Source organism: Amia ocellicauda, chromosome 18 (genome assembly GCF_036373705.1).
Source record: "Amia ocellicauda isolate fAmiCal2 chromosome 18, fAmiCal2.hap1, whole genome shotgun sequence".
Lineage (NCBI taxonomy): Eukaryota > Metazoa > Chordata > Actinopteri > Amiiformes > Amiidae > Amia > Amia ocellicauda.
Window position 1 is genome coordinate 1,186,679 of NC_089867.1, and position 23,123 is coordinate 1,209,801.

The window sequence follows — 23,123 nt, forward strand, 5'->3', positions numbered from 1 at the left end:
TATAAGTACAAGAGTGCACATCAGGTGGATGACCTGTACATTACTCCCCCACCCTTCCCCCCCGCTCCCCAAGAGACAAACCAAGGTAACCAAGCCTGATACTTCAGCTGTTTAGCTATCTCACACTGGACATTAGCAGCTGACTATATTTACAGACTTCCCCAGTTACACAACCTATTGGACTGCTGTATAATTTCCAAACTGAAGGCCAGCTCCTTGAATAGCTCAAAGTTCATCTGGGTCTCTGTTTATACCATTGTAAACACACAGAAACATGGACTGGAATATGCTCAAGGATGAGGAACAAGCTCATGTCACAAAAACAAGGGGAGAGACACATGATCTTGCTGGAGAGTTCTTGCACATACTATTAATAACATTGGAATGTATACAGTGGCCTCATGGCAAGCACCAACAACAATAGTCAGACTGCCTTCTTCATAAACACATCCACCTCTCATTACCAATAGTGTACTTAGTAAAAAAATAAAAAGAACAAAAAAGTATTTGTTACTTGTTTTCTGAAATTTCTTAAGTGGAAGAAGATTGTCAGGAAAACCTGGATGCTCTGTATAAACAGTGAGGTAAGGAGATTCTCCAGATGGTAAATGTTGTCAGATTGTAGCTCAGTCTGTGAGGAATACATTTCAAAATGAATACATACATGCTGTGTTGCTGTAGATTAAAGGCAAATGGTTGCTAAAATTGGCATAACTTTTAATAAAATAGTATGTGATAATGTATGTTTAAATGTTTGGGAAAATCCTGAAAAACTTCACAAAAGTCTTGGTGTTTTTTGTGTTTTGTTTTTTGATATTTTTTATTTAAATATTTTTTTTCTTATTGGATTTAACATCTAAAATAATAATTCAAACTATATAATTTAGTAATATGAAGTTTCATTTAGTATTATGCAGTTATTAATACTGATGTCTGCATTAATGTAAACATAAAGGATTCTTAATATTTCTCTGTTAATATAAATCAGAACCTAGGTAACCAATTTCTAACTAACAGATATCCTTCTTCACTCCTTTAGCCTAGATGCAACATGTAATGTCATTCTTTTAACATTCACTTTTGATGGGTATTTCCGATTTAATTTTAATGTTATTTTTCGAGAACAGCATGATTATTTTAATTGCAAAAAATATATAATGATAAGAAAGTCACAATGTTATGGTCATAATAGTAAATAAATAAAATAAAATAACTAGATTAGTGAGACATAAGAAGATACAACAGCACTGTTTCCTTTTACTTTAGAGCCATAACTATGCTAGTATTTACCAGATTATATATACCACATCTGTGGCTATTGCATTGTTGTGGTGCAATTTGAATGATAATCAAAGTTGTTCATTATATATATATATATATATATATATATATATATATATATATATATATATATATATATATATATATTATTATTATTATTATTATTATTTTTATTTTTTGTGTGTGTTACCATGAAGAATACTAAACCCTTAATCCGGACCTAAATCAAAACTTTGACCCACCCGCTAATAGCAAACTACAAACCTGTACATCATAGCGGTTACATTTATGATTACAAGAAAGTGGCATTTTACTAAAAATGAAGCCACAACTGAGTACATTTCTGTAGTTTTCTATTAGCAGGTAAATCAAAGTTTTGATTTAGGTCCGGATTAAGGTCCAGATTAAATCAAAACTTTGACCCACCCACTAATAGAAAACTACACAACTGTACTCAGTTGCGGCTTCATTTTTAGTAAGAAGCCACTTTCTTCTAATCATAAATGTAACCACTAATATGGATAGTTGTGTAGTTTTCTAATAGCGGGTGGGCCAAAGTTGTGATTTAATCTGGCCCTAAATCAGAACTTTGACCCACCCGCTAATAGAAAACTACAGAATTGTAGGTTAAACAATATTGTTTAACCTACTGTTCATACTTTAAGCTTTTCTGCTGAATGTACTTCTGATTTTCTGCAGTGCATAACTCATTAAAATTAATAAAAAAAACATTTTGCAGTGTCATCTAATAATCTCTCTCCCCTTTCTACCAGCATTATGCAAAATCTAGTTTAACAAGTGCTTAATCTTGAAATTGATGATGAAAAGGATTACACAATGTATGCTGAAATACTGGATAGTATTGAACAGTTTAGATTAGATTAGACTGTGGCATTTTTAAAGCTATCCACAAGCCCAGGAAAACCTTCTTGGGCCTCTCTATCAGATCAGAACATGATTCTTTCAGGCTTGTAGCTGAGGGAATTATGTATGGGATAAAAATAAAACTTTAAAACTTGAACCTATATGTATGTATATGACCTCATTTTCCAGATCTGAAATTATGATAGTTTTCTGCACATTTTAAATATTAATATTTTATATAACTTTTAGTAGTGTCATCTAATAATCTTTCTCCCCTTTCCACCACCATTTTTATTATTGAAACAGTCATTATGCAGTTATACTCTAATATAAAATTATTTCCAGGCTCCAGAAGGAAAAAGCAAACAATGCTGTAAAATGTTCATATTTAAACAATGGAACTATTAAAGACAAACTGTTATAGGCTAGAGTAACAGTTGAGGGATGTCATGTAACAGGTTTAATATTATTGGCTTACATGAAAGGAAGGAACCTAATGCTGTGAGAATGCATTCAGATGATTTAAGAGAGGCAAAATAGCAGTGGGCCAGTTTCTCTCTCTAGGACAACCTATATGTTAAATGAATGGAAACAAATCACAGAAATATATACAAGTGTGAGGTGTATGTGAAGAGAATCTGATTCCATTTAAAGCTAGGGTATGCAATCCTGAGAAGCCAGCAGTTAGCAAGCTTGTTTTGAAAGCATAGAGCCCGCCCTCGCTTCAGAGGCGTCTCCAAAGCCACGCCCCCTATATCACACTTGCGCACACACAGAGCAGACAGTCTCAGAGCCAGGAGGAGAGACGTGTGGGTGGAATCGATCGTAACAGTTTCAGATTACCGCATGTCTCATTCATAGGTTAGACCTTACAATCATAACGTTATTATGTTTTTAAAAATAGTAGCTGCGGCTCGCCTTCCATTCTCGCGCTCGTTCTGCACAGCGTCAAGGTTCCCGCGCTGATGACGTCTGATTGTCTGCGCGAACAAGTTGCGCGGCGGTATGGAAATATAGATTGACAGACAGGAAGGACATCTTATCATTACATTCGGACATTTTAGTCCTGTCCCTTCCACAGAAGATATATATATATATATATATATATATATATATATATATATATATATATATATATATATATATATATATATATATTTTTTACATTTAGACCACTTAAATGATTGATTGCTATCAGGATGTGAAGAGACTTTCAACCGATATAATAAAAAATGTTTCTGGAAAAGATTGCATACCCTACCTTTAAGCAATTTGGTTTCATATCTAAAAAAGGGAAACATTTTACAATTGTTAATTGTTTTAAAAACATAAATTATGAATTTGTAATATGGCGAACGTCTATTTCAGCAAAGTAATTAATGTAATTAGCATTACATTACATTAACATTGCCTTCAGATGTCTTTACCAGGCAAAGTGTAACAGAGGTCTGGTTGTCAAAGCGCATGGAGCAAATATCTTGACACAATGAGGCAATGATATAGTGCAATCAAGTTATTTAATACACACACACAAAAACCTATCAATACTGATTTAGTCACTATTTTAATAACTTGGCAGCTAAGCACAGTTAAAAAAAATGAACACACTTTAAAAAGATTAGCAGGAAGTCTAGTACCATTGATATGCGGTGCCAGCTGAGGTATGTTTCCCCTTATGACTGTAAACATAAAGGGCCATAGGCCCAATATTACCTCCACTTAAGAGTGTCATGTTAATTGGTTTATTTTCTTCAGTTATGCCTTCTCTTTCATTTTCTATTTGATGCAATGCCTCCATTGGCCACTGAATGTGCTCTGCTCACTACCTCATGTCTGTTTTCCCAATCATATGTAATGTTAGCCCTTGGAGCATCTCATGGGATGCATGTAGGAAAGGCGTGTTTGGTTCATATATATATATATATATATATATATATATATATATATATATATATATATATAGAGAGAGAGAGAGAGAGAGAGAGAGAGAGATGTATATATACATTATGCATCCACTTGTATGCATGTTTTATTTCATTTACTTCCACATCATGTTAGTAAAACTGCATTATATTACAGAATATTGGTTTGTTGAGTTCCCAAAACACTTGAGGAAAACCAAAAGTAATGGTGTGGATAGAATGGTGACACATATTTCCTTTTTTTCTGCATAGAATGGACAAGATACAAGAGGCCTTTCATTTTAAGGATAAAGAGCATTCATCTAATCTTCTCTCAGAGTTGAACAGATTAAGACAAGAAAGAATTCTCACAGATGTTTTTCTATGCTCAGAATATGAAGAAATACCCTGCCACAGAAATGTTCTGGCTTCCAGTAGTCCTTATTTTAGGGCAATGTTTTGCAGCAATTTCAAAGAAAGCCAGCAGGACAAAATAGACTTGAGAGGTATTACATCAAATGTTCTCAGCCTTATAGTAGACTTTGTGTACACAGGGAACATAACCATTAAAATGGACCTGGTATTGCCACTGATGCAGGGTGCATCTTTGCTCCACTATCCACGGTTATTTGAGGCCTGTTCTTCATTCCTTCAAGAACAATTAAGCCCAGAAAACTGTTTGAGCATGATCCGGTTATCTGAAATCTTGGACTGTGAGAGTCTAAGGAAGAAGGCAAAGGAGATGGCAGTGCGAAGTTTCTCAGATGTGGCTGCATCAGAGGATTTTCAAGAGCTGTCTTTACCTGAGTTGGAGTGCTATCTAGAGGATGACCAGCTGTGTGCAGAAGAGGAGCAAGTCTTTGAAACCCTAGTGGCTTGGATTCACCATGACCCTTTCTCTAGGAAAAGCGCAATCCACAACTTGTTCAAGAAGGTACGACTTAGGTATATACATCGAACCTACTTATTCCAATTCATAGCTAATGATCCCCTTATTCAGTCTTCCCCTCTCTGCACAGACATAATAGAGTCAGTAAGAAGACTGATGTTCTCTGTGAGCACAAAGTGTACACGAGAATTGAAGCCTCTGTGGGTGACCCCACGCCGGTACACCTGCCATGAGACTCTTGTGGTTGTTGGTGGTAGAAAGAACAACCAGCAGACAACTAGGGAGGCTCTGCTGTATGATGAAAGGACTCAGCGTTGGCAATGGCTAGCAAAGCTCCCTCTCAGGCTCTATAAAGCCTCTTTTGTGTGTATTCACAGCATTCTGTATGTACTGGGTGGCCTGATCATAAACAGTGGAGACAGCATTGTCAGTCCCAAAGTCTACACATTTTCTCTCAAAGCAAACCAGTGGAGGACAGCTGAGCCTATGCTTGAACCACGTTACGCACACCAAAGTGTCTCATACCTGAACTGTATCTTTGTCTTTGGAGGCATTGGGCCAGTCAGGCAAGTTTCCAATACTGTGGCGAGATACAACAGCATGTTTAACCTCTGGGAAGCCATGGCACCCATGCCTACAGCTGTTCTACACCCAGCTGTGGCTGCTACAGACCAAAGAATCTATATTTTCGGAGGAGAGGATGTGATGCAGAACCCTGCCAGATTGATACAGGTATACAATCAAAAAATGTAGCCAGTCTACAAGTTAACAGCGTACATTTTGTTTGCATATTCAATGCTAATCAAAAATATTTTTGCTTAGCAACATGAGTTCCTTGAATGGCAATTTAAATTGGTCTACCAATGATCAAAAGTGGTGTGTTTTTTTGTTTTGTTCTCATGATATGTGCATTCTTATCTACATTACTTTGCGTGCTTTTTAGACTGTATTTTACAGATATTTGCATTGTTATTTAATGCTTGCATGTTGCAGGTGTGTGACTGTAGATAGTAGCCTATCTCATGCTCATCCCTGTACCCAAGTCTTCCATGCTTCTCCTGAGGTAGTAATCAAGCCTTTCCAGAATCCTACACAGTACTATCCATCTCTGCTCATAGACCCTGACTGCCTTGTTTATTAAGTAATGCTTTCATTCACCATTGCATAGGAGAGGAACTGGTGTGCTAATACAAGTTTTAAACTCTATAGATGCATAACATTCAGTATCAGACTCAGTGCAGATCAGGATATCTGTCTTGACTAATACAGTTATGCACTTTCAAGTGACTTTCAATACAACTTCTTTATTTTAACCCTCTGAAGTCCCCCATTTTTTGCTTGATTTTACTGTTGTCATATTTTTACTTATCTCTGTAACTACAAGGGCTAGAGGCAAGTTTCTTATATGGAAACACTCAGCACAAAATGGAGATTCAGAAAATAACAAATAATTGTGTTTGTCCCACCAACGTTAATACAGAAATCAAAAAAGTGGAGAAAAACAAACTCTTATAAGAACAAAAATAATTTATGGTCAGTATAACAACTTTTTATTGCTCCAGGCAGGCTTTTAACTGAACATTGAAACTTCAAAGTCTTATGAACTTGTGTAAAAAAATGAAACTAAAATCTGACCTCCAGAACAGAAATTACAGCCATTTATATTAGACTACCAACAACCGGAATAACTATATACAAGTAAAGAAAAATACTAAACAGGGAAATAGAATTCCAAACATCTAGCTTTTGAATATTGTCACTTTAGGCATTACATAGACACAGGCTATTCTTTACAAGAGCTCCTGTCAATGTTGATGCAGTAACTCATGCCAGCCACCACGTTGCCATGGCGTTTTATTATTTCAAACAACACACTGTCAGTGGCTTTCGTAGTGCTGTAAACAGACTCGGCATCTATGATTTGTTTTTTAAGGGTAAGGTGTATTCTTTTTTGTGTCAGATTCAATTTTTCTACTTTGTATTTGGTTTTCTTGCTGTATCGCGTCTTTCTGCTCTGTCTGTGAATCGCATCTATTCTGTAAGCGCCCTGCTCCCCTGTGTGCGGTCTGTGAGCTCTCACACGAACACACAGCTCAGCGCAGGCTAGTCTGCTCGGATATGGTCGTGTTTGGTATCATTGGAAAGCTACAGCCCTGCCCTGTACGAAAATGACGTTAGCCAATGAGGAACAGGATTCTGGTAACAGATCATGGGGTGTGGCCCCCCTCTCCTCACAAAAAAACCCAAAAACATACGCGTTTCTTAAAGGGGAGGTCGCTCAGCACTGCTTATACGGAAATTGCCGTAACTAGGCTCATTCGAAAGCTAAAGACGTGCGGTTTTCTGGAGTGACAGCTTTGAGCACCTATGGGAGACAGGATTAGAGTAATATGACGTAAACGCCCGTACCGCCCCTGGGACGATTTGGAAAGTGCGGACCCCAGAGACTGCCATGGAGGACGTGAGCTCGAAAGCAAGTCTCAAATTGTAACAACCTGCCATCACCCCCATGCATTCTGAGACGAAAATGGTGGCCATTACATGTAAAGGCCGATTTATACTTCTGCGTAGTTCCGACGCCACTCCTCCGAGATCAACAGCGCGACTCAGGCCAGCGCTGATTGGCTGAGCAGGATATTCTGAGAGCCGTGGCCCTCGAACTGCACATTTCGTTAATATAATTCACATTTCGTGAACATAATTCACATTTTATCCCACGAAATGCCCACGTATTCCGTGCTTAGCAATTTTGGACGAAAGGTAAAATGTACTTTGCTTTCCGTGGACGGAATGAACAATTAGCATTCATGATTAAACAGGTGATGATCAAGGCATTGATCCAGAGACCCGGGTTTACAACATGATCAGGATTGAATTCCAAAGGAAAGTTAGAAACTTGCTGAGCCGATCAGACGAGCGCTATATCAAGTGCAAATCTAAGACAATACATAATTATAATTAATATATGATGTGTAGCAAATAGCGTGTTTCACCAATAAACATGATTATAAATATTTCATAATTACTAATTTGTTTACAAAGCCCATATTATCGTAGAACGTATTTATAGCTCATTAATTTTGAGGAGTTTAACAGCAGAAATTCCATATATGTAACTAATTCAAATATATAGTAACATACACTCACCTAAAGGATTATTAGGAACACCTGTTCAATTTCTCATTAATGCAATTATCTAACCAACCAATCACATGGCAGTTGCTTCAATGCATTTAGGGGTGTGGTCCTGGTCAAGACAATCTCCTGAACTCCAAACTGAATGTCTGAATGGGAAAGAAAGGTGATTTAAGCAATTTTGAGCGTGGCATGGTTGTTGGTGCCAGACGGGCCGGTCTGAGTATTTCACAATCTGCTCAGTTACTGGGATTTTCACGCACAACCATTTCTAGGGTTTACAAAGAATGGTGTGAAAAGGGAAAAACATCCAGTATGCGGCAGTCCTGTGGGCGAAAATGCCTTGTTGATGCTAGAGGTCAGAGGAGAATGGGCCGACTGATTCAAGCTGATAGAAGAGCAACTTTGACTGAAATAACCACTCGTTACAACCGAGGTATGCAGCAAAGCATTTGTGAAGCCACAACACGTACAACCTTGAGGCGGATGGGCTACAACAGCAGAAGACCCCACCGGGTACCACTCATCTCCACTACAAATAGGAAAAAGAGGCTACAATTTGCACAAGCTCACCAAAATTGGACAGTTGAAGACTGGAAAAATGTTGCCTGGTCTGATGAGTCTCGATTTCTGTTGAGACATTCAGATGGTAGAGTCAGAATTTGGCGTAAACAGAATGAGAACATGGATCCATCATGCCTTGTTACCACTGTGCAGGCTGGTGGTGGTGGTGTAATGGTGTGGGGGATGTTTTCTTGGCACACTTTAGGCCCCTTAGTGCCAATTGGGCATCGTTTAAATGCCACGGCCTACCTGAGCATTGTTTCTGACCATGTCCATCCCTTTATGACCACCATGTACCCATCCTCTGATGGCTACTTCCAGCAGGATAATGTACCATGTCACAAAGGTGGAATCATTTCAAATTGGTTTCTTGAACATGACAATGAGTTCACTGTACTAAACTGGCCCCCACAGTCACCAGATCTCAACCCAATAGAGCATCTTTGGGATGTGGTGGAACGGGAGCTTCGTGCCCTGGATGTGCATCCCACAAATCTCCATCAACTGCAAGATGCTATCCTATCAATATGGGCCAACATTTCTAAAGAATGCTTTCAGCACCTTGTTGAATCAATGCCACGTAGAATTAAGGCAGTTCTGAAGGCGAAAGGGGATCAAACACAGTATTAGTATGGTGTTCCTAATAATCCTTTAGGTGAGTGTATAAGAATGGATATGCAGGAGAAATTCACATACGCAGAGACATGTGTGTATGTTCTAGTGTTAAGTGTCTAGCCAACTATAGCAAGACAATAGAGATCTGCACATACAGGATACAATTTGTATGTGTGTGTGCATGTAGTTTCTGTAATAATAATAAAATAACATGTCATTAACAGTATGTGTTAATTTACATCCATACAATCTTAGGTGCACCATAGATATTGAGTTTCGTTTCTGTAGAGTGTGATGTTAATGCGACACTGCCCCCTATGGACGCTTCAATCTTACGTGCAAGTATGTTGGCAGACAGCTGTGCGACCGTCTGCGCATGACGCCCCCGCATGTACGCAGAGACGCAGACGCAGAAGTATAAACCAGCCTTCAGTAGGTGAGTATTTTAGATGCTTGTTTTGGGTCAGAAAAACGTATTTTAATGCCTCGCACAATCAGCGAATCTCCCAAGAAAATGCATCACAAATGGAGGTGAATTGACTCGCTTTTTGCGATGCGAACCCTGACAAAATGTTCGCTGTATAATAATCATAATTATTATTATTATTAGTGGTAGTAGTAGTAGTACACTGAAAAAAATAATGTCTAAGATTTACCCCAAAATAATGAGGCAACAATTTGCAATCAATTTTTGTGTTTAAATTTAACCCCATGTACTGTGTTTAAATTTAGCCACATAAACTAAGTAAAATTTACTGATTCTTTACTGATATATTTGTATATATATCAGGTAAGGTTTACTTAATTTTTCATAGTTTCTTAGTAAATTTTACTTCATTGTCAAATACCTAAATATTTATAAAAATAAATAAATTAAATAACAATTAACTCCCAATTGTCAGTATTTTTAAACTACATTATTTCAGTATAAATTATTGATTATACATTGTAAGATGCATAACATTTAACCCCATCAACAGTGTTTAAATCACTCACGTTGAACAGTATGTATCTTGTCAACTTTTTTATTGAAGTTATTGGTGACATCAGAAAAAAATGCCTCTCACACTGCAATCATTTAAAAAATATGTTAGAATGGGCAGTCACAGTTAAAGTTCTCATGTGTTTCAGACTATGGTCCCAGTAAACCCATCACCAAAGACCTAGAACATTTAAGCTACAAATTAAACAATGGCATTTGCTAACAAAGACTAATTTTTCAAAAGAATAGCCTGGGAAATGTTAACCATAACCGTCAAATTTCCTCATAAAGGTTTGCATGAGAAGAACTGCTGCGATTCTTCTGAATTCCTGAGCCATCTAGAGTAAAGTCACCTGTTAGGGGACCTGGTAAGAACATGAAAACAACCTTCCAAATTATGCTAACAATCTGAAATATCTCAGTTTTTATCGTAAAATGTTTGTAACTGGCTAAAACAAAAAAACAGTAAAATCCATATAAAAGACTTACGCTGATCCCCGCTCTTATCTCACGCTCAGTTATAGCAAAAATACCTCCGAGGTTTGGCTAAAAACAACTGCCGGTTCTAATGGCTAACGCAGGTAGCATTGCTATTTAATTTAAATAAAATAATCTAACCCGAGTTATGTCAGAGAATTCTACTAGAATATTATATTGACAACACAATTCTATTACAGTATAAGTCGATTGTGGTAAAAGAAAATCTTACTTCATGAATCCAGGGCACAGCAGAAGGTTTTTGTCCTCGTTGAAGAGTCGGCGCCCGCGTCTCTGGCACATTACAGCGTTAACTCCGTCCGTCCCCGATGCCAGGCGCCAAAGCTAAACTCCCGGCTTTCCATGCGTTTCTGCTTAGTTAAATTTTATTGCGAAATTACAATTAATATTTAACTAATCTTCTGAAGCATATTTACAACTCTTATGTATGAAGTTAAAGTGTGAACTAAACCCAATATTATCAAGTACAAAGGAGTTTTTATGTAGAATTTACACCATGTATAAAATAATTACTGACCCAATAAATCATTTTTTCAGCGTAGTAGTAGTATTGTTATAATAATAATAATAATAATAATAATAATAATAATAATAATAATAATAATAATAACTTGCATAACGTTTAATGTTTAACTTATAATAATATGTATTATTATAAGTTATGTGGACGGCGCGGTGAGTATTGCTGCTTCACAGCTCCAGCGGTCCTGGGTTTGGGTCTCTTCTCAGGGTGTCTGTCTGTGTGGAGTCTGCGTGGGTTTCCTCCGGGTCCTCCGCTTTCCTCCCATCTTCCAAAGACATGCTGGTTAGGTTAATTGGCCCCACTAAAATTGTCCTGTGTGTGTGTGCCCAGCGATGGACTGGCGTCCCATCCTGGTTGTATTCCTGCCTTGCGCCCTATGGTTGACGGGATCAGCTCCGGTGTCCCCCGCGACCCACATGGATATGCGGTTACGAAAATGGATGGATGGATGGATAAGTTATGTAAGTTATTATAATTATTATTTTGCCGAAATTGCATACTGGTTGTAAGGAATCCACTTACCAGAATAGCACACGGTGAGGAATGCTGAAGGTCACTACAGCAAGACCCTGTATCACAATTTTCCACTAGGACAAGACTCAAACTGGATTTTACATGTACTTACATACTGTGTGGATATTGTGCATCTTCAGTAATGTAGTTCAGAATCAGAAAATCAGAAAAAGTTCTGATTAATTCTCACATTGTATTCATCAGAATATACTGTGACATGTTGTGACAAGCATTTGTGAGTGCATCTTAAGTTGTGAGTTGGTCTGAATTTCACAACTTCTATATATGTGTGTGTGTGTGTGTGTGTGTGTGTGTGTGTGTGTGTGAAGTTTCACACAACCATGCAAATTGATCACATGGTAGATTATTAGTTGCAACATAGGTAGTCTAAGGATGGGATTAAATCAAAACATTGGCAAAAGTTTATATAATTGTAAATTATAACTTGATGGCAGGACATAAACGATTGTAATTAGTTTTGATTTAAAACCAAAGTATCTTTGTTTTCATATTTTGTATTCCAGATATATCATGTTTCTAGAAATATGTGGTGCAGACTGGAAACCAGGATGGTTAAGAATGTATGTGCACCTGCAGCTGTGATTGAAGACAAAATCTATATCATTGGAGGTATGCTAAACAAACTAAACCTTCTGTTTTTCTTTTAAACAATAAAATAATGGTGTACTGAAGAAACTGACCTCCCTAATATTTAAAGGGAATGTGAAGGGTGGATCAAATATTGTAAATATGAATATCAATATTTCTTCAGGATTCCCACAAACAACAAGATCAAAGCTCAGTGGAAAGATTTATTTTGGGTCTCACAATCTGATTTTTAGAAAACATTTGTAACATTAATTTAGAAATGACTAACAGTTCTATGGTGGGTAATAAAATGATTCAGGAATTATGAGTGGTTTCCAATGTATTACAGGTTTAATAGATATTTAATAGCAATGCAGTTCCCTCAACACAGTCTAAGGTGGCATAATAAAACCAAGTATAGACGCTATGAAATTGGCAAACAGCAACGAGAGTAATTAAATCAACTAGTTAATCAAATATCGAAACGAATAAAACCTGAAACACTACTATTAAGTCTATATTTTATTATTTTTATTTGAATATTTATAGATTTCAAACTAATGAGCATGTTTCCAACCCAGACACTCAGTGCTTTGGACAACCATCTGAATAGTGTGCACACCTGCTTGAGATTGTGTATAGATACTTTGTAACAAAGCACAAAGGTCTGCTACTACATAGTAATGAAAACAACTAATATATTGGGCATACATTTATACATTTGTTAATTTACTGAAATAAGACCAGCATACATGAATGGCAAAAAATTGTAATATATATTGTAATGCCAGGGGGTCCTAGGGGCTTAGAGAACCCAGGTGCAGAGCACAGGGGACAAGTCAGCACAGGACAGATGATTAAAGCCAGTCAACAAGCAAAACAGGGGCAAGAGAATACTCATGGTCAGATAAACTAGCAGGTGGTCAAGGCTTCAGGCAAACAAGATAGCCTGGGGAATCCAAGAATCAGGGTCTAAAGGGAAAGCAAAGGTCTGGACAGGGTTCTTGCACCATTTTTAAAGTCAAATTTAATGCTTTTACAGACCTTTTTAAGACCTCATCAAATATAATTTAAGACCCCAAAAATGTCTAAACAATGAAAAGATGACACCCAGCCAGACGTTAACGACGATACTCTTCAAAGCCTTAGGTACTGAAATATGCATTGTATTTCAATAAACTATATACATAACACTGAAATAATGCACAATTTTTGCAAGCTGACCCAGGAGAACATTGAGATTCTATTTTCCCTGAGTTATTCAGGTCCCTCAGACATGCCACTGAGCAAAGCTGGGCCTCTCCAGGAAGTGGCAGAGGGGCACCTGGCATGCCAGGGAGTCTTGTTATATATTCTGCTGACCTCACAATCTTGATCAGCTTCCGTTTTACATTACAAATAATAAGCTAATCCTGTTTCTTTTTTACTTTATTGCACATTGTCCACATATATATATATAACATATACTGTATTATAAGTACATAATACATGCATACATGCATAGCAGAAGCTGTTCTGAATCCACAGATACCACATCAGTAGCATCTATAATAGCTGAGATATGAACTGAATTGAATAGGCCCCTCTCTCGCTCTCACTCTGCCGGCTTTCCCCCTCCTCCCACCTCTCTGCTCGGTCTGTAACCCGACATTTATCAGCTGCCTGAGACAGGTTTTTTTTGATTGGCTAGTAAAGGTAGATCTCCATGGCACATGACACACAGTAACCTCCTCTTCATTGGTCAATTCCAGCCCCATGTGTTGCATTGCGCATTGCATTTCTAAAACCAGGAAGTGCGTGATGTAAACAAACCGCACATGGCTCTTTTCAGCAGAATCTCAGCTAAGAAGCTAAAAAAACACGTCTTTATCTCAAATAGTTTCTCAGACAATGAATACTTTGTAATCGATGCCCGAATTTTGGGCGGATCCACCTAAGTCGTCCTTTAATCAAACAAATACATACATTGAAATAAATGTTTGTGCTGCATTGGTATTGAAGATATTAACATTTATTTATTTTCGGCAAGTGACGTCACTCAGCCCCCCCACAACAACAGAATCAAACCAAACATACCTCTTTCGTTTGTGCTACGTCTGTGCCGGTTTGTGCCGTTGAAACTAATGTTTGAACTATTATGGTTTTAAAGTTATTGATGATTATTTATTACACGAGTGACATCACTCAGCCCCACTACCACAACCGATTCAAACCAAACACATCTCTTTCGTTTGTGCTACGTCTGTGCCGGTTTGTGCCGTTGTGAGAGTTGAGAGGTCTGCTTTATGCTGCTGTTAGTATGCCATTTTGGTACGCAGGAAGGTATTTTCACATAGTCTAATGTTTATTTAACAAAGTTGCTGTGTTAGATAGGTATTTTAAAATAAACTTTACAACTTTTTGCAATTGCAAAAATTGTCACATTGCATTATTTTGCATTTAATGTCGCATTTTGAATGGGGGTGGGGGGTAAGTATGCGAATAGTTGAGAACAGACAACAATTATCGATAATCAAAATATTTGTCATGCACATCCCTAATAACCATAATTCACATGCTTTTGGTTTCACCGGCACAAACGAAAGACGTGTTTGGGTTGAATCGGATGTTGTGGGGGGGCAGATTGATGTCACTCGTGTAATAAATAATCATCAATAACTTTAAAACCATAATAGCTGAAACATTGTTTCAATCGGCACAAACCGGCACAAACGTAGCACAAACTAAAGAGATGTGTTTGGTTTGAATTGGTTGTGGTGGGGGGCTGAGTGACTACAATGGGCACGTAAGCATCAGAACTGGACCATGGAGCAATGGAAGAAAGTGGCCTGGTCTGATGAATCACGAGTTCAAGGTGTTGACTTGGCCTCCAAATTCCCCAGATCTCAATCCAATTGAGCATCTGTGGGATGTGCTGGCCAAAGAAGTCCGATCCATGGAGGCCCCACCTCGCAACTTACAGGACTTAAAGGATCTGCTGCTAACGTCTTGGTGCCAGATACCACAGCACACCTTCAGAGGTCTAGTGGAGTCCATGCCACGACGGGTCAGGGCTGTTTTGGTGGCAAAAGGGGGACCTACACAATATTAGGCAGGTGGTCATAATGTTATGGCTGATCGGTATATATATATATATATATACAAATATTATTTGTATAATTATCTGTAGTTGTTTGGGGTAAGATGTTATTCTTCCAGTGTTTCCAAAGAGTAGCATTAGATGAGTAGAACACAGAGTAAGCCGTCTCTAACCATCATGTTTATATATATATACACTCACCTAAAGGATTATTAGGAACACCTGTTCAATTTCTAATTAATGCAATTATCTAACCAACCAATCACATGGCAGTTGCTTCAATGCATTTAGGGGTGTGGTCCTGGTCAAGACAATCTCCTGAACTCCAAACTGAATGTCTGAATGGGAAAGAAAGGTGATTTAAGCAATTTTGAGCGTGGCATGGTTGTTGGTGCCAGACGGGCACAATCTGCTCAGTTACTGGGATTTTCACGCACAACCATTTCTAGGGTTTACAAAGAATGGTGTGAAAAGGGAAAAACATCCAGTATGCGGCAGTCCTGTGGGCGAAAATGCCTTGTTGATGCTAGAGGTCAGAGGAGAATGGGCCGACTGATTCAAGCTGATAGAAGAGCAACTTTGACTGAAATAACCACTCGTTACAACCGAGGTATGCAGCAAAGCATTTGTGAAGCCACAACACGTACAACCTTGAGGCGGATGGGCTACAACAGCAGAAGACCCCACCGGGTACCACTCATCTCCACTACAAATAGGAAAAAGAGGCTACAATTTGCATAAGCTCACCAAAATTGGACAGTTGAAGACTGGAAAAATGTTGCCTGGTCTGATGAGTCTCAATTTCTGTTGAGACATTCAGATGGTAGAGTCAGAATTTGGCGTAAACAGAATGAGAACATGGATCCATCATGCCTTGTTACCACTGTGCAGGCTGGTGGTGGTGGTGTAATGGTGTGGGGGATGTTTTCTTGGCACACTTTAGGCCCCTTAGTGCCAATTGAGCATCGTTTAAATGCCACGGCCTACCTGAGCATTGTTTCTGACCATGTCCATCCCTTTATGACCACCATGTACCCATCCTCTGATGGCTACTTCCAGCAGGATAATGCACCATGTCACAAAGGTGGAATCATTTCAAATTGGTTTCTTGAACATGACAATGAGTTCACTGTACTAAACTGGCCCCCACAGTCACCAGATCTCAACCCAATAGAGCATCTTTGGGATGTGGTGGAACGGGAGCTTCGTGCCCTGGATGTGCATCCCACAAATCTCCATCAACTGCAAGATGCTATCCTATCAATATGGGCCAACATTTCTAAAGAATGCTTTCAGCACCTTGTTGAATCAATGCCACGTAGACTTAAGGCAGTTCTGAAGGCGAAAGGGGGTCAAACACAGTATTAGTATGGTGTTCCTAATAATCCTTTAGGTGAGTGTATATATATATATATATATATATATATATATATATATACAGTGAGGGAAAAAAGTATTTGATCCCCTGCTGATTTTGTACGTTTGCCCATTGACAAAGAAATGATCACTCTATAATTTTAATGGTAGGTGTATTTTAACAGTGAGAGACAGAATAACAACAAAAAAATCCAGAAAAATGCATTTAAAAAAAGTTATACATTTATTTGCATGTTAATGAGGGAAATAAGTATTTGACCCCTTCGATTTAGTACTTGGTGGCAAAACCCTTGTTGGCAATCACAGAGGTCAGACGTTTCTTGTAGTTGGCCACCAGGTTTGCACACATCTCAGGAGGGATTTTGTCCCATTCCTCTTTGCAGATCCTCTCCAAGTCATTAAGGTTTTGAGGCTGACGTTTGGCAACTCGAACCTTCAGCTCCCTCCACAGATTTTCTATGGGATTAAGGTCTGGAGACTGGCTAAGCCACTCCAGAACCTTAATGTGCTTCTTCTTGAGCCACTCCTTTGTTGCCTTGGCTGTGTGTTTTGGGTCATTGTCATGCTGGAATACCCATCCACGACCTATTTTCAATGCCCTGGCTGAGGGAAGGAGGTTTTCACCCAAAATTTGACGGTACATGGCCCCGTCCATCGTCACTTTGATGCGGTGCAGTTGTCCTGTCCCCTTAGCAGAAAAACACCCCCAAAGCATAATGTTTCCACCTCCATGTTTGACAGTGGGGATGGTGTTCTTGGGGTCATTCCTCCTCCTCCAAACACGGCGAATTTAGTTGATGCCAAAGAGCTCGATTTTGGTCTCATCTGACCACAACACTTTCACCCAGTTCTCCTCTGAATCATTCAGATGTTCATTGGCAAACTTCAGATGGGCCTGTACATGTGCTTTCTTGAGCAGGGGGACCTTGCGGGCGCTACAGGATTTCAGTCCTTCACGGCGTAGTGTGTTACCAATTGTTTTCTTGGTGACTATGGTCCCAGCTGCCTTGAGATCATTAACAAGATCCTCCTGTGTAGTTCTGGGCTGATTCCTCACCGTTCTCATGATCATTGAAACTCCATGAGGTGAGATCTTGCATGGAGCCCCTGACCGAGGGAGACTGACAGTTATTTTGTGTTTCTTCCATTTGCGAATAATCGCACCAACTGTTGTCAACCTTCTCACCAAGCTGCTTGGCGATGGTCTTGTAGCCCATTCCAGCCTTGTGTAGGTCTACAATCTTGTCCCTGACATCCTTGGACAGCTCTTTGATCTTGGCCATGGTGGAGAGTTTAGAATCTGATTGATTGATTGCTTCTGTGGACAGTTGTCTTTTATACAGGCAACGAGCTGAGATTAGGAGCACTCCCATTAAGAGAGTGCTCCTAATCTCAGCTCGTTACCTGTATAAAAGACACCTGGGAGCCAGAAATCTTGCTGATTGATAGGGGATCAAATACTTATTTCCCTCATTAAAATGCAAATCAATTTATAACTTTTTTGAAATGCGTTTTTCTGGATTGTTATTCTGTCTCTCACTGTTAAAATACACCTACCATTAAAATTATAGACTGATCATTTCTTTGTCAGTGGGCAAACGTACAAAATCAGTAGGGGATCAAATACTTTTTTCCCTCACTGTATATAAACATATATATACAAATCTTTAATTTCAAGTCCCTTGAACTTTATATGATCTTAATCTGAATAAAGAAATTAAGTGCTACATATTAATATTTGTAAATATTTTATCCAACCCTCACTTTCCCTTTAAATGTAAGTCTAATAATTCTCCTTTCACATTAAATATGAAACATACCCTAATAGCAATTAAAAAGTTTTAACAATTTCAACATAGTGTGTAGAATCATACAAAATGAACTGTAATTTCATTAAAGTGCAATTTCACAGGAGCAAAGATTAATTCAATTTTTTTTTTTTTTTTTTTTTTTTACTGTACTGCTATTTGACAGTCAATTAATAGTTAAGGAATGTTTGTATTTTATACATAATATTTTCATTAATTTTACCTCATGTTCAAATATGCAAGTGCTGCTTTACTTCACACCTGTCTGTGTAAAAATAAATAAGCATTGACTTTGTAGGTACAATTCATGTTATTCATTACTGTCCTATATCCCTATAACCTTTTCATGTAACATAAAACAACATTTGTGTTTTTCCAAAGGGTACACAAGAAGAATGATAGCCTATGACACAAAATCAAACAAATTTGTAAAATGTGCACAAATGAAGGAAAGAAGAATGCACCATGGAGCCACAGTGATCAACAATAACTTGTATGTGACTGGCGGTCGCTACATCAGTAACCATAATGTTATAGAAGACTCTGATTGTTTTGACTGCTATGACCCCAAAGCAGATGTATGGACCTCTAAAGGGACACTGCCTTACAAACTCTTTGACCATGGCTCTGTTCCTCTGATTTGTGTCTCCAACAAAGGAAACCCACCATAATTTCTTACTCTTAGCAAATATCTGTTTAATTCTTACAGATTTTGAAAGAAAGTAAACAGCAATTCATTGTTTATTTGGTTGTTTACTTAAATAATTACATGTTGTACAGTATTTTTCCTTTGGTATTTTTTTCATTACTTTGATATTACATTTTTCCTGAATTTGCTGCTATTATGGATAGGAAAATGGTAGGGCCTGCAGTGTGTCTTAAGAGAAACTAAGTGCATGCTTTGTATCACATTATCTAAAGAGAGTGTGCTAATGTGAATACTTTGTGTTCACATTTACTCTTATTCAAAAATGTGTTTATCATTTATGCACCTGTCTGTCTCACCAAAACTCAAATCCATTGAGAATCCAAATAAATGAATCTGCTGATCATCTTTCTATACATAAGAATATAATAAAGTTTACAAACGAGAGTAGGCCATTAGACCCATCATGCTCATTTGGTGTCCATTAATAACTAAGTGATCCAAGGATCCTATCCAGTCTATTTTTAAATGTTGCTGGAGAGTTTGTTCCAGATCATAATAACTTTTTGTGTGAAGAAGTGTCTCCTGTTTTCTGTCTTGTATGCTTTGAAGCCCAATTTCCATTTGTGTCCCCGGATGTGTGTGTACCTGCTGATCTGGAAAAGCTCCTCTGGTTTGATGTGGTCGATGCCTTCCATGATTTTGAAGACTTGAATCAAGTCCCCATGTAGTCTCCTCTGTTCCAGAGTGAAAAGGTTCAGTTCCCTCAGTCTCTCCGAGTAGGACTTTCCCTTCAAACCTGGAATAAGTCTGGTTTTTCGACTCTGAATTGCCACTAGAGCAGCAATTTCTTGAAGTGTGGTGCCCAGAATTATGTATAAGCCTATGCACTGTTTTGCAGTATGCCATTTAAAGTATGCAACTTTTCATACCTACAATATATTAACCAAAATGTATAAACCCTTAAATCAACATTTACAGACATCACAAAAATGTTTATTTTACATTTTGTTTTACCTTGTCTGACTAATTGAAAGGTAAACTTTAGAAATCTACTTTTGTATCAAGTTCTCTCCTCTCACATGAAGTGAAGAAAATAACTAAGGATGGGAGTTGGAGAACTTGCAACAAACAAGCTTCACACCTGTACAAAAGACAAAACAAAACAGAGAAAACTACTTTTATTGTTTTACTTTTGAAGAACAATACTCAACCTCAGATTTAAGATAAGTGTACCTAATCTACTGTTTCAGATCTGAACCACTGACTCCCGTATTCTGCTCTGTCCTTGTTTTAAATGCTAAGCATGTGTACCGCTGTCTTACCTACATAGGTCAGTAATAGTATCCAGCCATGATCACATTCTTTCTACAGCATACAGGTAGCAGATTAAAGCCATGCATATATTAATTTATCTAAGAGAGCATCATTTCAGCACTGGGTTAAAATAAAATGCCTAGAGCAATAGAACAATAAAAGTATTTGATAAATCAATTATTCATTGGGAAGAAAGGGATTAATAAATTGTTTATTGCTTACATTTACAGAGCTTAAATTATGACAGTTATAACTTGCTTGCACAATCAAATTAATTTGTACAATCAAGACTAATTTATAAACGGATTTAGTAACATTGACAAATGCATTTATCAATGGTTATAAAGTGATAAATCCTTAGTAATGTGGTTAATAAACTAGAAATAGTGGCATTAATAAAGTATCTGTTCATGATTGTAACTTATTTGTTCATACTTTATAAATGAGTTCATCATCTGTTAAGGCTTCATAAAGCATTTATATGGGGACCTTATTATAAAGTGCTAACCCATCGGCTTATATTACCCTGAATACCCACAGTTTCCAATTTTAGGATCAGTCTTTAGTGTGGAACCTTGTCAAAAACTTTCTGAAAATCTAAGTATATCATATCATATGCCATATCTACAGCTGCAGTTATATGTTCAAAAAACTCTAAAAAATTATTAAGACATGATCTGCCTTGTCTAAATCCATGTTGACTATCAACCCGAATATGGTTTTCAATTAAGATGCTCCTCTATTTTCTGTCTAATCATTTTTTCAAAAATTGTACACGTAATGCAGGTGAAACTGATTGGTCTGTAATTTTCTGGCTCAGTTTTGTCCCCTTTCTGGTGGATAGTTATGACATTTGCAGTTTTCCAATCAGTTGGCACATCCCCTGTTCTAAGTGTCATTTGGAATATTTTAAATGATGTAAATAACCTTTAAATGATTATTTTAATTTCTATAAGTACTATTGGAAATATACTATCTGGCCCAGGTGATTTGTTTGTTTTTAATTCTGCTAATCCCTTTAATACCTCCTCCTCATTTATCCGGATATCTGATAGAGTTTGACTGGACTGATTGTTTACCTGTGGCATGTTATCTGTTTTTTCTTTTGCAAAAACTTCTGTGAAATACTCGTTTAGAACATTTGACACATCTTGTTCATTTTCTAAGATACTTCAATTTTTAGCTTTTAGCTGTTTCACTTCCTCCTTTATTGACCTCTTGCTGTTGAAAAAAGCTCTTTGCATTAGTTTTAGCTCCAAGAGCTGTTTCTTTCTATTTCCCTCATTGTTTTCCTGATCCCTATCTTAACACCCTTTTGCAGTTCTATATATTCTTTGTTTTTGTTTCAGCTCTATTTCTTAATACTTTTTGCATACTTCTATTAAACAATTTTGGCCAATGTTTTTTGGTCCTCAATTTGTTTTTTGTCCTCAAGTTTTGGTACAGATTTCTCCTGAGCCTCAAGTAGTATATACTTGAAATATAAACATCCATTTATATTTATATTTATATCTATCCATCAACTGAATCTGTATACAGTGTGGCCCAGTCTAACTCTAAGTGCTGCCTCATACCTTCTAAAATTGTATACCATTGTTTTATTAAAGTATGCCTCAAAACTCATCATATTGTGATCACAGTTTGCCATTGGTTCTCTAACTAGTGTCCCTCTGACTCTATATTTGTCATTTGAAAAGATCAAATCAATGCATGCTCTCTCTCTGGTTGGTTCCCTGACAGATTTACCATCTCAACCATTTCTATTTCTGCTTCTGTAGTCCCAACTGGGCTAAGTTTGGGAAATTTAAATCCTTGCTACATGCAGTCCTGATTAAATTGTACAATTTCTGAATATCTGAGTAGGGTGGTCTGTAACACACTCTTTCCCTCTTTGCTTTCCTGATCCCTTTCTTAAGATCTCTTTGCAGTTCAACATATTCTTTGTATTTTGTTTTGTCTCTATCCCTTTTGTATGCAGAATACAACATTGATTACATTGTACAATGCAACATCTTTCTGAATATCGAAGTTGGGTGGTCTGTAACACACTCCTACCACTAATCCTCTGGATCTTTTGTTCAAAAGTTTAACCCACAAAGATTCTGTTTTGTTACTAGGATCTAATTTGAGTTCTTCTGCCTCAATGTCATTTATGACATATAATGCTACCCCACCACCTCTTTGATTTTGATGATTTTCCCTCCTAAACTGTGTGTATCCTTTAAACTTGTATTCATCTCCATCATTTTCTGTAAGCCATGTTTCTGTCACTCCTACAACATCATAGTCACACACCAGCACTGTGGCTTCTAGGTCTAACATACTTGAGGTACAAACATTTCAGGACTTTCCTACTAGCATTTTCCTACTAGTAGAACATGTCCCATTGCCAGAGCTCCCTCCCCCCAGTTCCTAGTTTAAAAGATCCTCAATTACTCTGCACATACACTCACATACCAATGCTCCCTTCTATTTAGATGCAGACTGTCCATTTGTACAGGTCCCATCTATCCCAGAAGAAAGACCAATGCCAAGACCAAGAC

At 37.7% G+C, this 23,123-nt stretch overlaps 1 protein-coding gene across 2 annotated transcripts; it reads left to right on the top strand.

Moving 5' to 3' along the window:
* The first annotated feature begins 269 nt into the window (after positions 1-269).
* On the top strand, positions 270-21,983 carry LOC136713778 (kelch-like protein 38). Of its 2 annotated transcripts, XM_066690995.1 has the most exons (4): positions 273-584; positions 4,320-5,667; positions 12,290-12,395; positions 18,999-21,983. In XM_066690995.1, exons 2-4 carry the CDS (start codon positions 4,321-4,323, stop codon positions 19,286-19,288), a joined length of 1,743 nt encoding a protein of 580 aa, XP_066547092.1. In that variant the 5' UTR covers positions 273-584; position 4,320; the 3' UTR covers positions 19,289-21,983. The 2 variants fall into 2 exon arrangements, with proteins under 2 accessions (XP_066547093.1, XP_066547092.1); XM_066690996.1 differs by lacking the exons at positions 12,290-12,395; positions 18,999-21,983 and adding an exon at positions 9,538-9,979 and having other exon boundaries at positions 270-584.
* The last annotated feature ends 1,140 nt before the right edge of the window (positions 21,984-23,123 follow it).